This window comes from Macaca thibetana, chromosome 9, assembly GCF_024542745.1.
Source record: "Macaca thibetana thibetana isolate TM-01 chromosome 9, ASM2454274v1, whole genome shotgun sequence".
Lineage (NCBI taxonomy): Eukaryota > Metazoa > Chordata > Mammalia > Primates > Cercopithecidae > Macaca > Macaca thibetana.
In genome coordinates, this window is record NC_065586.1 from 71,446,609 (window position 1) to 71,463,158 (window position 16,550).

Sequence of the window (16,550 nt, forward strand, 5' to 3'; positions counted from 1 at the left end):
GATATAATTATGTGTCGTTAATATATCGTCAAAAATCCAGGCAGTCTTTAAAATCCCCAGTCTCAATTTTTTTAAGTTTTTTGAGTTAGGATCCACATAAGGGCCACATATTATGGTTGATTGATTAGGTCTTTTAAGTCTCTTTAGAAAAAGGAATGCTTATACATTGTTGGTGGGGGTGTAAATTAGTTCAGCCATTGTGAAAGACAGTGTGTTGATTCCTCAAAGACCTAAAGACAAATACCATTCGACCCAGCAATCCCATTACTGGGTATATACCCAAAGGAATATAAATCATTCTGGAGATCATTATCCTTAGCAAACTAACACAGCAACAGAAAACCAAATACCACATGGTCTCACTTATAAGTGAGAGCTAAATGATGAGAACACATGGACACATAGAGGGGAACAACACACTCTGAGGCCTATCGGAGAGTATGGAGGGTGGGAAGAGGGAGAGGATCAGGAAAAATAACTAATGGTTACTAGGCTTAATACCTGGGTGATTAAATAATCTTTACAACAGACCCCCGTGACACAAGTTTACCTATGTAACAAACCTGCACTTGTACCCCTGAACTTAAAAGTTTACTACTACTACTACTACTACTAATAATGAATATGTTGGCTTATGTTTACTCACACCTCAAACTCCCCCCTTCACACACACACACACCATGCACAATGTATTTGCTGAAGAAATTGATACTTTATCCCACAGGGTTTTTCCATAGTCTGGATTTTTCTAGTTGCATCCCTGGGTTGCCATTTTTCTTTTCTTTTTCTTTTTTTTTGAGATGGAGTTTCGCTCGTGTTGCCCAGGCTGGAGAGTAATGGTGCGATCTCAGCTCGTTGCAACCTCTGCCTCCCAGGTTCAAGCGGTTCTCCTACCTCAGCCTCCCTCGAGTAGCTGGGATTACAGGCATGTGCCACCATGCCCAGCTAATTTTGTATTTTTAGTAGAGATGGGGTTTCTCAACGTTGATCAGACTGGTCTCGAACTCCTAACCTCAGGTGATCCACCTGCCTCCGCCTCCAAAAGTGCTGGGATTACTGGCATGAGCCACCGCACCCAGCCTGCCTTTTTTCTTACATTTTTGGATCATATTCAGATTTGTTCATTGATTAGTAAGAATACATTTTAGGAAGGGTCATATACTTTCATCGAGAAGCATATCATACATCTAGGTCTTCCACTCATTTTAACAACCACTGATGAGCATCGTTTAGATCCTTTATTTCATTAAGGATTGCAAACCGGTAGCATTTTTGCATTGCTTATAGCTGGAATGTCTCTACTTCATCAGCTCTTTGGTTACCCTGAAGTACAATTCTTACAGGGAAGACAGGATACGTGCTTGGGTTTTTTTTGTTTGTTTGTTTGCTTGTTTGTTTTTTCCCATTTATATGTCAGTTACCAAAATAATGAGATAGTTTCCTACCGTCTTTCACAGGTGACCAATGAGTTAGTGTTTAAATATCATTATGAATTTTTGGATTTAAAAGATATGTCATGTGTCTGTCCATTGCCATTGCTATTCTAATCGATGTTCTAATTGTCCAATGTTTGACTGGTAGAAGCCCCTTAGAGTTGACTCTTGAATCCTTTTGACGTAACCCTAGGAATCTTAGATTTCTGATAGGACAAGATGTTCCAGAATCATCTTATACATTTCCTGGCCCAGGCTGAGGGTCAGTCATTTCTTCAAAAAGCTCTGTTTCCTTTTTGTAGTAAAGAGTATTTAGAGACCATAATCTGGGTGCATTTTTTAGGGTTGTATCATCAAAAGGAACATAATTTATAAATCTAGTCCTGTTCTAGTAATTTTCCATGTACATGGAAATGAAGAGGTGAAAGGAAGTACAGTTTTAATTCAAAATAATAATTTTTAAAACCTAAATGAAACTTCCCTGTGACTTTAGAGTTTTTGTTTTATTACAAAATTGACTTCCCAGATTATGTTTTTATTGATTTCACTTGGCATTCTCTAAGTAACACCACCATCTCATGGAGTGAAAAATTGCAGACTGACAAAAAGCAAACCCAGCTACAGATTAAAATTTCACAGTGAATAATCTCAAATCTATTTACAAATCAAGGAAAGTTGACTATAAAACCTCCTAGATAATTAAAGTTTTGAGATTAGCAAAAACAATACAGGAAAACGCTGGGCTTAATAGAATACTTCTCAGAGAACATGCTTCCTCATAAAGAATTGGATTGGAGATTATTTCCAGGATCTGGGCCTTTCGGTACAAAATTTTTAAATCATTATTTGAGTTGTTCTTTTCCTATTTCATTTATTTATTCTTTAAATATTTTTTAGCCATTTACTGACTACTAGGCAATATTTTAGGTGGCAGAAATATGGGGGGAGGCAGGGAATTACCAAGTTCCTTGTTTTCATACCCTAAGAGGAGATACTTCCCTTATGTAGACACATAAACCCATAAATAACAGTCCTAAAATTCACCTTAGTGTTTTCTAATCGCTCCCTTTTTTGAGAATTGAAGACCTGAGCACTATTGTAGATATTTTCCCACACTGAAAAAACAACTTGCATGAACTGTCTGACACGCTGAGAAACTTTACTTGTATTAATCACTTTTTCTTCGACACGCGATTTTTTGGTTAAAAGTTTTCCATTAAATTATTTTGGATAATAACATATAGAAGTTAATTCAAATTCTGCATTTCATTTGCACCTTTTAAAAACCTCTCATGTTTTAAAAATGTAGCGATATTTATGGCTACCAGAATTAATGGAGTATATACAGTAGTATTTATATATTTTTGCATTATATTCTCTTAGAAGGATATAAATGATTGAGTTCATCAGATTTTCTATGTAGTGGTTTCATTTGAAATGAAACCTTGGTAAAAATATCCAAATTCATCGATAAAAATCAAATTTCCCTTATTTAAAAATTGAATCCACTTTAATCCTTTATACAAAAAGTAGTCAGAAATGTTTATTAAAATGGAATTGGTGGAGGGAAGCACGATTTCAGTAACAAGAATACTTTTTATTTTGTAATACAACAATAGAGGGTTTTCCCCCACTATGATTTAACCTTTGATTAGTCTGATAAGAGTAGCATATCAAAGATTCTTCCTAGAGCTTAAGTCATTCTCTGCTAGCTATAAGCTAAAACAAAGCTTATAAATAAGCTTTATATTTACAGTGGATGATTAGGTGCATCTTTGAGCTCCAAGGATACCATTTAGGGCAAAATCTGTTACATAATAAAAATACTTACTTAAAGGAATTAATTCATGAAGTTTATTACCAAGCCATAGAAGTGTAAAAAGACTCTATTATGATAAAATCAAGATACTGGGCATAAGTCCCATTACAGCCCTCTAAAGACACTCACATTCCTAGATTTCTTCAGTGACAGGATAGACTGTCTCTAACATGGTTGACTATTGTTATATTTTGTGATACTCTAAAGGTTCAAAGTTATGTTGCTCTTTATACAACATACATTTTTCCCTTGTGGTTTTTAAATAAGAATTTATTCTTTCAGAAAGGAATTCCTTGCGTAGTATATATGGTGTTCACCTGCCAGTATTTATCCATTTTTCAGGGAATGGATAGCTTTTCTTCCTAACCCTGCTACTTCTGTAATGACCACATAATATCCACATTATATGTATATGTAGGTTTTGGTGTGTGACTGTATAGCCTCTCTTCACACTTTACTCAGTGAAGAATTTCTTTCTATTCTTAATCAGCTTTTATTACTACCAGCCAAAATATTCTTGTCACACATTACAGTAGGCTTAACCATGATTCTCTTGAACCACTGTGTGCAGTGCAGTAGCCACTATCCCGTAGTGACTGTTAGACACTTACAATGTGGCTGATCCAGATCGAGAGGTGCTGTAAGTGTAAAATACAAACTGGATTTTGAAGGCTTAGTATGAAAGCCTTCAACATATTTCAGATATGCTGAGTTACGTGAAATACATCATTAAATTAATTTCAGCAGTTTCTTTTTACTTATGGTTTTTAGAAAATTTTCAATTACATACGTGGCTCACATTGTATTTCTACCAGACAGCATTGCCCTAGAATAGTGTAAATGAATCATTATCTAGGCATCAAATCTCTATCTTTGTGCAATAGATAGTTCTAGTACAGACTTTATCCCCCAATATTCCTTGTTAAAACCACATGTAGTTGCTAGCTTACCATGTGGCATGGCTGTGCCTGTGTGTGACTTGGGAATAGACTTCTCAGAATCTTCTAAGTGTAGAATCAATAAGTGTCATCATAATAGCATATCTAGTATCACTCAGAAAAAAAGGTTTAGACTGTCATCGTGAATGAAACCATTGCGTTTGTGGTAGTCTTGTACTTAGCACTTTAAAACTAATTTTAACTATAAGATTATATTACTTTATGGATCTTTAGCTATGAACTTTGTAAATGAATGTTACATACAAAATAAATGTTAATGAGGAAAACCTAACTTTTGCTACAGTAAACACTAAGTTATGGTTTTACTGCTTTAACTAATAGCACTAGATATTATGCATGAAGATTAGAATAGGAAACATACTTTACTGATTATTTTATTAATTTGAAATATAGTTAATGTATAATCCACATTACAGTTATGACATGCTGTACTTGTTTTATTGGAGATTTTAAGATGTATATAAAAGACAGCAAACTTCCACTTAAACTGAGATAGATCAAAACAGGGGTTATGTTTTAATCTCATGTAATTTAGCATAAGTGCTATATATAGCATACTTTAAGACATTATTCACGTTTTTTTATATAAGGCATTCTTTTTTAAAAACCTTCTTGATTGGAGTTTGAATATAAAAAATTCTCAAAATTACATGTTTTAAATTTCAAATGATGAGCAATAAGATCATGGTTACATCAGGTGTAAATATGGTCGCTAAGCAATAAAACATTTGTTTGATCATTACAGAAATTTTCTCATGCAAAACCCCACTTCTTTTCTTAAATTTTAGGAAACCAGAATCCGGGCAATGGATAAGGATGCCAAGAAAAGAATCCATAGTTTCTCTGTCATCAATCCTGTTCCTGGACAAGCTATAACTCAGATTTTTGCAGTTGACAATAGAGAAGATCTTCAGCAGTGGATGGAAGCCTTCTGGCAGCATTTCTTTGATCTTAGTAAATAGACATTTGGATTTTTTAGTTGTGTATTTATGTAGCCTAAAACGATGTGCACAGCAATCTTACAATTATAATCTTATAGTTTATAGCAAAACTTTTTTACGTTCTTGAAAACATGGTAGTATATCATCAATGCAGTGATGCTTTTTGCTCTCAGTCTCTTTCCAGTGCCTGACTGACTATTGTGTAGTATATGTTTGGATTCTAGCATCTCTACCTCCTACTTTTTGAAGCTCCTTTGGTCACTAAAACAGTCAGATCATATTGTCTCAAAATGTTAGGATTTAACTGTTGAAGGCAATGTGTTTGATCAAAGGGATAAGAAGCCATTTGAGGAACAAAAAACTTTTCCAGGATAATGATGATCCTAAAATACTGAAACATTCAAGAGTCTCACTTTTGGCGGGGCGCGGTGGCTCAAGCCTGTAATCCCAGCACTTTGGGAGGCCGAGACGGGCGGATCACGAGGTCAGGAGATCGAGACCATCCTGGCTAACCTGGTGAAACCCTGTCTCTACTAAAAAATACAAAAACTAGCCGGGCGAGGTGGCGGGCGCCTGTAGTCCCAGCTACTCGGGAGGCTGAGGCAGGAGAATGGCGTAAACCCGGGAGGCGGAGCTTGTAGTGAGCCGAGATCCGGCCACTGCACTCCAGCCTGGGCGACAGAGCGAGACTCCGTCTCAAAAAAAAAAAAAAAGAGTCTCACTTTTGTAGCCTTCCCTTAACTCCAGATTCGTTACCATCTTCTTGGATATCATCCAGACAGGTTTTTTTAAAAACCACACACACATGATTTTCTCATGTCAATAATACATTCCAATGACATGGATATAAAAACAATGGGATGGTAATGTAATAGGACTCTAGTGTGTAAAATATATGAGGTTCTAATATTTCTCAAGGAGGAATTTTATCAACAGGAAAATATTGAATTCATAACAGTTCTTTGTGTTTACTGACAATAAGTCTAACAGCATATTATCATTATATTGAAAACTTAGAATGTTGATAATATCTGTTTCTGATCAAACAAAGCCTACTGATGGATACTACCAGTATTTTGTCTATTGAATGCTATTCCATAGAAAGTTGAGACATTTCCAAAAAGGAAATTATTTCTGAAACTCATAGAAATAATCCTAGGGACAGACATTTTAGGAATTCTGTTTTCTGGAACACTAGGAAGAAGAGGTAATACCTGCAAGCCCTCAAGTTAGAAGTTGGGGAAGAGGCAAGAAAGGGATCTAAATTTATGGATTATTTCCCATATAACAGATTATTTCATTTATTTCTCTTAACACTCTTGCGGGGTAGAAATTATTTCCCTTTGCTCTGAAGATGAGAAAACTTAGGCCTGAAGAGGTTTCTGGTTCACAGCATTGAACTAGAGGATTCCCTCCATGGCTTTCTTGGATTTTGGACTTGTTTAGGACTTATTTTCCTTAAGTATCATCCCTAGAAACTCAATAAATGTTCAAATATTCATTTCATGCTTATCAGCATGTACCACATTTATTTAGTTAAAATTTTCAGGCCAGGCACGGTGGCTCATGCCTGTAATCCCAGCACTCTGGGAGGCCGAGGCAGGTGCACCACCTGAGGTCAGGAGTTCGAGACTAGCCTGACGAACATGGTGAAACCCCATATCTACTAAAAATATAAAAATTAGCCAGGCGTGGTGGCACATGCCTGTAGTCCCAGCTACTTGTCGCTTGAAGCTGGGAGGTGGAAGTTGCAGTGAGTCAAGATCTCGCCTGTACACTCCAACCTGGGCAACAGAGCAAGACTTGTCTTAAAAAAAAAAAAAAAAATCAGCAAATCTCAGGTGTGTAACTTAAAAGACAAGAACTTCCTTGCTTTTGCTAATCATAGCTAAAACTTTAACCATTTTCCTAAATGCTCTTAGAGAATCCATGTTATAAATGACTATCTTATGTTTAGAAATGATTCTGGTATTTTTATTTTATTTATTTTATTTTTATTTTTTTGAGATGGAGTTTCGCTCTTGTTGCCCAGGCTGGAGTGCAATGCCACGATCTTGGCTCACTGCAACCTCCACCTCCTGGGTTCATGCGAATCTTCTGCCTCAGTCTCCTGAGTAGCTGGGATTACAGGCATGTGCCACCACACCCGACTAATTTCGTATTTTTAGTAGAGACGGGATTTCTCCATGTTGGTCAGGCTGGTCTCAAACTCCAGACCTCAGGTGATCCGCCCACCTCGACCCCCCAAAGTGCTGGGATTACAGGCGTGAGCCACCGGGCCCAGCTATTTTATAATTGTTATGTGCATAAAAACAGGGGGAGAGGCAAATGAAGGTGATAATACCAAAATCTTGTAGTCTAGATACCAATTACTATTAGATGATCATCTCATGCTTTCATTCTCTAGATTATGTGAAATAATTTATCATGCTAAAATGGTGATTTGAAGGAATAAGAATCTCATGACATTTTTGTACTGTCAACATAATAAGTGATGACAACTTGGTCTTGGGTCTGGTTGCTTTTTTGGTATTTAAGGCTTTTTTGCATAAAAACTGCCAACCTATGTAATTTTTAAAGTACAAATTCTATTTATACTTCAAAATTCAGAATTCATTGTGTATGGATATATGAAGCAAAGATGGAGGTATTTATACCATACTAAAAAATTGACTTGTACTTTAAAATTTTAACTTTCCTAGTGACAGGTGCAACCTCTTGTGATTCTGGTTGAAGTATGGTACATAGAACAAAGTACAGGATAGATATTCAGGGCAGAGTAAAGTAAGAGAAATTTAATATTGAGAGCAAATCTCAATTATTTGGCGCTATTTAAGAATAGAAAACCAGGAGGGTGTGATAATTAGAACTCAGGAGGAAACACTTATGGAAATGTATCTGTTTAGCCTGGGGAAGAATAGCCTCGGGTGGATGTTGGTGGGCAAGAGGGATGTAATAGCTATTTTTAATATTTGTGGGTTAACAAACATGTAAAAGAGGAGTGACGTGTTCTGGATGGTCAATAGGAGTGGAGCAAAGAATGAATCAAAGGTCAAAGATATCAAAAATTGAGATAGATTTGGAACATTAAAACTTTTAAAATATTTAACAGTATAAATATTGAGTTACATTAAGAGCGTAGCATAAAAAATTATTTTGACTGGGGATACTATAACAGTAAATGATACTTTAGGAAACATCTTCATTATATAAATTGTTATGTGAACAAAACATACCCATTTAATATTTCATATTGCGCCCTTGTTTTCATGTTAGCATATTGGCTAGCATGTATAGCTATGCATAGAGATTTATTTGCTGGCAAAATCAATGGTTCAATCGTGAAGTCTTGACCCATGAACACATTTGTACCTCTGACTTTAGTAACACGTGGAATAATGTGGCATTATATTCCAGTTTTCATTGTAACTCGTATTCTGATACTAGTTTAACAATGAAATGCTTTCATTTATCAATACAGAGAAGATACTGTACTTTATAATAATTTTTCTAAGAATGTGACAGAAATGTGTGCCAGTTTAAAGTGTTTCATTATTTTTCCATTAGATATGGGTTTTTTTCCCTGCCCCCAAGAAGAAAAAAACTGACTTTTATATATTTATCTATAAAAGGAAGTGTGGGGAGGAATAAGTTATCAGATCTCAGATCCTAACATTCTAGAGATCAACCTTTGAAGCCTTGTACTTAAGAATTTATTCCCTTCATCAGTTGCTATGTTGCTTATTTTGAAATTTTTACCATATTCTGTGCTTAGCATCATAATAAAACATACTGAAAGGCTTTTTTATGTTTCTTAACTAATGGTGGTGGATTTTAAATTTATGCATGTATTATATTACTGTGATAGTATATTTAACTACAAACAACAAAAATGAGTAATTTTATTAAACATGAAGTATCCTTAGTTTTTAAGTCATAGAAAAAAACCAAGTTGGATATTAAATATGGATATACAACATAGGTGTATTACATTTACTTTTCTACTGGTATAAGATAGGCTATAAGAAGGTGAACCCCAGTAACTTACTCTTATAAAATTAATATATAGATATGTAGGAACTAGCATAGTTGCTTTCCAGCATGCAGGTGCACAATAAGTAAGAAAAGATTAAATTTTTAGACATCACTCAGGAGAAATCTAAAAAATTTAAGACTAAAATAGTGTGAATTAAAATAAAAATTAATGTCCACACTTAAATTTTAACTTAATAGTTGAAGAGTCAAGAGTATTTTTTCTTATTTCAAATGCCTTTATTTAATGTGTCCTTCCTAAAACAAATTAGACTCAGAATTTTATTGAGTGATATGACTTTATAGTAATAGGTTTTTTATATACCTTTTAAAACCTAAATGAAAATATAGTGATTTTCTAAAGTTAAATGATTTTGAAAAGCATGACAATCATCTTAAAGGAACAGTTATTAAATAAATAATTTTTCTTTCTTAATCAAAATTTTCATAGTTAAAACCATTTTTGAGAACCTCACTCCTTTATGTTTTTTTCTATTTCCTTCCAGGTAACTATATTTCAGTTGATTGTTTAACCTTTCAACGTCTTGAATACTTAATGTTTAATATTTAAAAAAGAGAACCTGCACAAACTTTTGCAATAAATAGAAATTTTAAAGTAGTTATTAACCATTTAGTGAAATAGAGTAGTATTTAATAGCCTAGAGATTTTAGCCTAATGTTTGCATAGAAGTATTTTTTTTCTTTTTCTTTTCTTTTTCTTTTTTTTTTTTTGAGACGGAGTCTCCCTCTATCGCCCAGTCTGGAGTACAGTGGTGCAATTTCAGCTCATTGTAACCTCCACCTCCAAGTGATCCTCCTACCTCAGCCTCCTGAGTACCTGGGACTACAGGCACCTCCACCACCACACCCAGCTAATTTTTGTATTTTTAGTAGAGAAGGGGTTTCCCCATGTTGGCCAGGCTGGTCTTGAACTCCTGACCTCAGATGTTACCAGTCAGAAGAAACCTAGGCCTTCCAACTTGCTGGGATTACAGGCGTGAGCCACTGCACCTGGCCGAACTTTTTTTTTTTGAATAGATTACTTTTATGTTCAGAACTGGACTTTGAAATTATGGATAGTACTAGGTTTTTCTGCAAGCCTCCCTTAAGGAAGTGCTTTATTTATAAATTCACTGATTTTTATTCAAAGCAAAAATGTATTGCTATCTATTAAAAATGAAATACATATCTTCACATTTATGTTTTAAACTGGTCTGCCTTTTTTCTGTCTGTCTTAGGCCAATGGAAGCATTGTTGTGAAGAACTTATGAAAATTGAGATTATGTCACCACGGAAACCACCTTTGTTCTTGACAAAAGAGGCAACCTCAGTCTACCATGATATGAGTAAGTGGTGTTTGTCTTTTCTGTGCTACAGGATAACAAAAACAACATTGTCCATACACACACAGCTTATTCTATTGACATTAAAATGCTAAAATTTTCAGGGCACAATCAAAATGAATGAAAAAAGGCTATGATTATAGACTAAGGAACTCATGTTTAATAGATGAATTAATACGGAATAATGAATACACATATTTTTCATAGTCTGAATGCTCAAGATCAGACAAAAAATTTAAGGCTTAAAATGAGTAAAGGCGCACTGAAAATAAACATTAGCTGAGTAGCTGATGAAAATTCTGAAAATAAACACTTGCAGATTCTAAAATGTCATCATGTTCAGTAATTTTTTTCTGTATTTTATTAAATTTGTTGTAAAGTAGTGTTGATAGATGCATATTAATGAATGGAAGCTTTCATCTCTAGCCAGACAAAAAAATTGGTTAAGTTTAATACTTTGGAAAATTTTAAATTTCTAGACTCACTTTTATTCAATTTCCCACACCTTGAAGGGTGTTTATTTTTTGCCGTTGCCTCAGTAAATAATGTTGTGAACAAGAGCAAGTCAGTCTAAATTCTGTTTAATTTATCACTAATGTACCTGTACTTACATTCACTTTAAAATGTTAGGTTAAAAATGGTACATTTGGGTTCACTCATTTTAAAATACCAGTAATTCATTTAATAGACATTTATCTCTGTTATTTTATTTTTCCCAAGGAAAATTTCACCTACCACTCTTATTGCCAAAGTGGTATGAGGGCATTACTCTGTTCTCCTGGGTTTTTGGTTTTAAGCATTTTCCCTTTTAACAGAGACTTTGCTGGTCTACAGGAAAGAATACTCATCCAAATACAGTCATCCCAATATATATCTAGCTTTTGTAAAAAGGAAATCTCTTACCTAGCAGTTAGAATAAGGTTTTAAATCCAAGAAATGTTATCCCATATATACTTAATGTATAGAATTTTTTAGAAAACACATATAACTCCCCTTTGAAAGCTGGATTTTGCTGATTTATATAGGAATATATTTATACATGTGTATGTATTATGTACATTATATGCATATTATATATGTTTTTTATATATATTATGTATTATGTGTGTTTACATATATAATGTATGATTAGTGCAGTGCATGATCTTTTTAGTTCTGGTGGTGTGGTTATTTTTACAAGTGAATGTTTTCCTTATCACAGTCTTTGATGACCATTATATATAGCATACTAGTTTGGAAAAGAAGTTATTCAGATAAAGTGCGTACTGGTTTTGAATTTTTTCATGTATTTTTTTCTAAAAATTATTATAGGCATTGATTCACCTATGAAACTTGAAAGTTTAACGGATATAATACAAAAAAAAATTGAAGAGACAAATCGGCAGTTCCTTATTGGTCAGCATGAAGAATCCTTACCACCTCCTTGGGCCTCACTCTTTGATGGTAACCATCAAATGGTCATCCAGAAAAAGGTACTGTCTCCTGCAAGTGAGCCATTACATGATGAAAAAGGGAAAAAGAGACGAGCTCCGCTTCCTCCTCCTGATAAACTTCCATTCAGCTTAAAATCACAGAGTAACACAGATCAATTGGTTAAGGACAACTGGGGAAAAACAAGTGTATCTCAGACATCGTCTTTGGATACCAAACTATCAACCCTAATGCATCACTTACAGAAACCAATGGCTGCTCCTCGAAAACTTCTCCCTGCCAGGAAAAATAGATTAAGTGATGGTGAGCACACAGACACTAAAACCAATTTTGAAGCCAAGCCAGTGCCAGCTCCAAGGCAGAAATCCATCAAAGACATTCTGGACCCTAGATCATGGCTGCAGGCACAAGTTTAGAAAACTCTTAATGATAAAACATTTAACAAAATCTATAACTGTGAAGCTTAATTCAGAGGCATTATAGAGTAATGTGTAATTATATAGGTAAATATGATAGTGATTTATACCAATAATTAATAAGCTATTAGGTATAGAAAAACATTTTATAATGAAGAAATGGATTTCTCTTTTACTCCTGATTTTCAGAATGTGAGTGATTTTTCCAGCAGTGTGCAAGAGGCAGTTTCTAGACAATATCCTAATTGTTGGAAGGGTTAATTTATTCCTAAATTAGTACCAGGCAGTGAATAAGCCCTAGGCAGAATAAAGCATTAAAATTTCTTTTGGGGAGAGACTGTCTAGTAATTTAAAATGTGTTAAATATGAGCCATATTCTCATTGTGAGAATTTTAATACTAATGGAATGTTTCAAAGGTTTTATTCAAACCACAAATTATAGAATCCACCCAAGAAAATTTTCTTAGCATTCTGGAATTCTCATCTAATGGTTCACTGGCTCTCATCTATTGTTTAACTCACTAGTTTATAGGCCTGACCTTTTAAATTCCTGGGATAAATTTTGGAATATTAAATTCTTCATCTTAAAGGGAATTTGTTATTCAAACTTGTTTCCTTGATGAGCCCTGAAATACTGTTGACATTAACTTTCATAAATGAAGCATAACACTTATTAGAGAAATGGTAGATGAAATACTCTTTACATTCAATTTTCTGTGTGTGGTGCTGATTTCCATTGTGACTTTGGAATTTAGGGAAGTGAGTAGCTGATCAACACCTTAAAATTCATTTAATACGTATTTAAAAAGAAGATGGGAGATTCAAAAATATCAGAAAAGTTGGCCATGGTAAAAAATTTTCAGAATTCTTTTTTAAAATTTTAATTAGATTTCCTTTTCCTAGTAAGAATTGATGTCTGCTAGCGGTATTTTTCATTAAAAGTCATATTCTTACAACAATGACATTGGAATCATTTCCATAGGAGGTAATTTCCATAGCAACTAATCATAGTGACCCAAACAGGATTATAAAGTCAAGTGAGGAATAAATAGCAGAAAAATACCTTAAAGGAACAAAAAAATCCATTTTTTATAATAATGCTTTTTGTAAACAAGAGAACAGTTTTAAAAATCTAATCAGAATTTCCAAATAAAACAGTTTCCATCAGGTGTCAGCAACAGCACTAAAAATCTCAAATCACACTGAACCCTAAATGTCATTGCAAGAAATAAAAAATTAAGAATTAAATTGCTGCCCCGTGTATAATCTCGAGATCTTTTTAAAGCTAGGAAGAACTCTATTTGGATCAGAACTACATGATTACAAAGTAAAATGAACACTTGACCAAAAAACCACATTAATTTAAACGGAGCCTTTCATTATTTTCAGATAGCAGGGTCTTTTTCATTTATAGAGAATGATGTAACTGCCAGGACACTTTTGTGTTTGCCCAGGACTCCTAGTAAGTATTGAATCGTGAAGGGAGTGATGATAACAAAAGGTTTCTTTTGACTGGTAACACCAGGACAGACACAGGTTTGGGTGAGAAGAAAATACTATATGCCTGCTTGATGGCATATAGAGATCATCACATGTGTGGAAACCTTAAAAAGTGGATATATTTTTCTAACTAGAAGGCTCTCGTAAGTTTCTGTTATGATTGCCATTTCAATAAATGACATTAAAAATCTAAAGGATAATGTTTGAATTTTTGGTTATTTTTTAAAACCTCATTGCTGTTTTTGACAGCATTTGTGATTGTCATTGCCACTAAATTATTGAGCTAGAAGATGCTGCAGGCAAAATTGTTTCTGAAGCTGGCATCTAAGCATTCTTTTTTTTTTTCCTAGTTGATGCCTGCCTTTATTACAAATCAGTATTAAAACTTCCAGATTATATTCTTGTCATTGTTCCTCATGCAAATAATAGCAGGAAGGATTTAAGTTGTATAAGAAAAAGAAAATATTCATATAGAAATTACCTGGCACTTACGCCCTCAGAGCAGAACTTTGAAACAGGTCTAAAGCCCTTTTTACCTAGAACCATTTAAAAGCCTGAGCAAGGACCACCACCTCCTCCCCACCAAATTATTCAGTCTCTTTCTGGGGAGGCCTAGCTTACTATATGTTACAAGTCTGAAATGGGCCTGGTGTGGTCAGCTCCTGAAATGCTAATTTACCTCTTCCCAAAAGAGTGTAGTTATAATACGAAGTTGGTTATTTTCTTTCTTTCCTTTCTTTTTGTCTTTGTTTCTTTCTCTGGCACCCTCTCCTCTCTCTCTGTCTCATCCCCCACTCCCACTTTCCCTCTGTCTCTCCTCCTTCCCTTCCTTTACAGTTATAAAAAAAAAATCTAAAAATAGTAAAGCACTGGGTTAAAGAGTGTTTCAAAAGAAGTGTTTGTTTTCTCATTTCTTAAACCAGAAGTTGATGACAAAGAAATATGCCATGTAATATGAAAGCTGCTTCAGCTTTTTATGAGCTTTCACATTCCTTGTTTGTCCTTTTAATTTGTTTCTTGATATATGAAGGCTATAAACTTGAAGCAAAGAGTTAGCTGTCAGCTCTTGATAATATAATTGGGGAAATAGAATAGATATTTTATGATATGATAATTCTGATGATCTAAAGATAATGTCTTAGACAATTACATTTACATTTCAAGCTCTGGGATATAAATTACGTATTCAGCATTAAGATAGTATTATTTTTAATTGCTACTAAGTGGTAACTTTTGTATTTTAATATCTTGCAAGGGCAAAAAAGACATTTTTAAAATTCTAAATGCACACCTCCTAATGTAAATAGTCTTTCAAAAATATCAGGCATGCCAACTCTTGCTGAGTTTTGTTAAATCCTCCTTAGCTGTCTGCAGTGCCCCCTGACTTCTTTTAAATGGTTGTGAATATATGTGGAAAACTAAATCCATTTATTATAAATGCCTTATCTTTACCCTTTGGGATCCTACTAAATGCATTTTACCTGGTACTATTTATTAAAAATGGAAGCTGTCTTGAATTAGAGACACCTCACGTAAGGTAGGTTAAGCAGTCAAGTATTTCTTTAGGCTTATGTTGTTCAGCACCTCAGCCACCTACTGAGAAGTTAATTAATTCAGTCCAAAATGAAATTATAGGGCAGTTTGGTGCAATTTATGTTAAATGCCATTTGAATGTAATCACCTGTGTTACCACGACTGAGGTACAACTGTACTACATGGACAGAATGCTGCATTGCACCATGAGCAAGAACTGCTCTGCCAGAAGAATATTTGTCCCTGTGGTCTGAATTTATCAAAACTCATTTTCTTGTTAAAGAGTGAATTATCAAATAGTAATTAAACTTTAACTGATGACCATTTATATTCTAGTAGCTATCTTCACTGTTAGTCTTAAATTATAATGTAGACAAAGTTGACATTTTCCCCTTACATTTCAAAGGCATTACTATTTTTAAATGTTTACATATGTTTACATGTTTGTGTGTAACTGCTTCATTGCTATTAATAGTTAAATGAAATCTGCTGGCCGGGCGCCGTGGCTCAAGCCTGTAATCACAGCACTTTGGGAGGCCGAGACAGGCGGATCACGAGGTCAGGAGATCGACACCATCCTGGCTAACACGGTGAAACCCCGTCTCTACTTAAAAAAAAAAAAAAAAAAAAAAAACAAAAAACTAGCCGGGTGAGGTGGTGGGCGCCTGTAGTCCCAGCTACTCGGGAGGCTGAGGCAGGAGAATGGCGTAAACCCAGGAGGCGGAGCTTGCAGTGAGCTGAGATCCGGCCACTGCCCTCCAGCCTGGGCGACAGAGCGAGACTCGTCTCAAAAAAAAAAAAAAAAAGGAAATCTGCTTATTCTGGATCATAGATGTTCTTAGTTAACTCTGGGAAAGATGTTACTTTTGGGTTTTTAAAAGAAAAGTCTTCGTTCGAAAATATATTACGGTGTGTTATTTTCCGACGTGCTTGTGTAATTGGCTTTGTTTATAATTTTTATTTTTTAATTAAATATGGTTCCAGCTTCTGGATTAAAAAGTATTATATCATGAACATACATTTTTTAAAGTACCAAAGGCATTTGGTAAGCAAGCCCAAGTCATGTAATTGAAACTTCTATACATTAAAAGAACTGATTTCCGAAGACATTTTCTAACTTTTTATCTTTAAGTGCTCCTCTAG

General features: G+C 34.5%; 2 protein-coding genes across 3 annotated transcripts in view; one reads left to right on the forward strand and one right to left on the reverse strand.

The window, feature by feature from the left end:
• Window positions 1-13,622, forward strand: part of RTKN2 (rhotekin 2) — a 79,698-nt gene extending 66,076 nt beyond the window's left edge. For both annotated transcript variants that reach the window (XM_050803041.1, XM_050803042.1), the window contains 3 exons: window positions 5,000-5,165; window positions 10,423-10,530; window positions 11,839-13,622. In XM_050803041.1, coding sequence (XP_050658998.1) covers window positions 5,000-5,165; window positions 10,423-10,530; window positions 11,839-12,374 — 810 coding nt within the window. In that variant the 3' untranslated portion in view covers window positions 12,375-13,622. The remainder of the gene's footprint in view (window positions 1-4,999; window positions 5,166-10,422; window positions 10,531-11,838) is intronic.
• NRBF2 (nuclear receptor binding factor 2) overlaps window positions 1-16,550 on the reverse strand; it is a 1,206,382-nt gene that overhangs the window by 959,904 nt on the left and 229,928 nt on the right. The gene's annotated exons all lie outside the window — the stretch shown is intronic.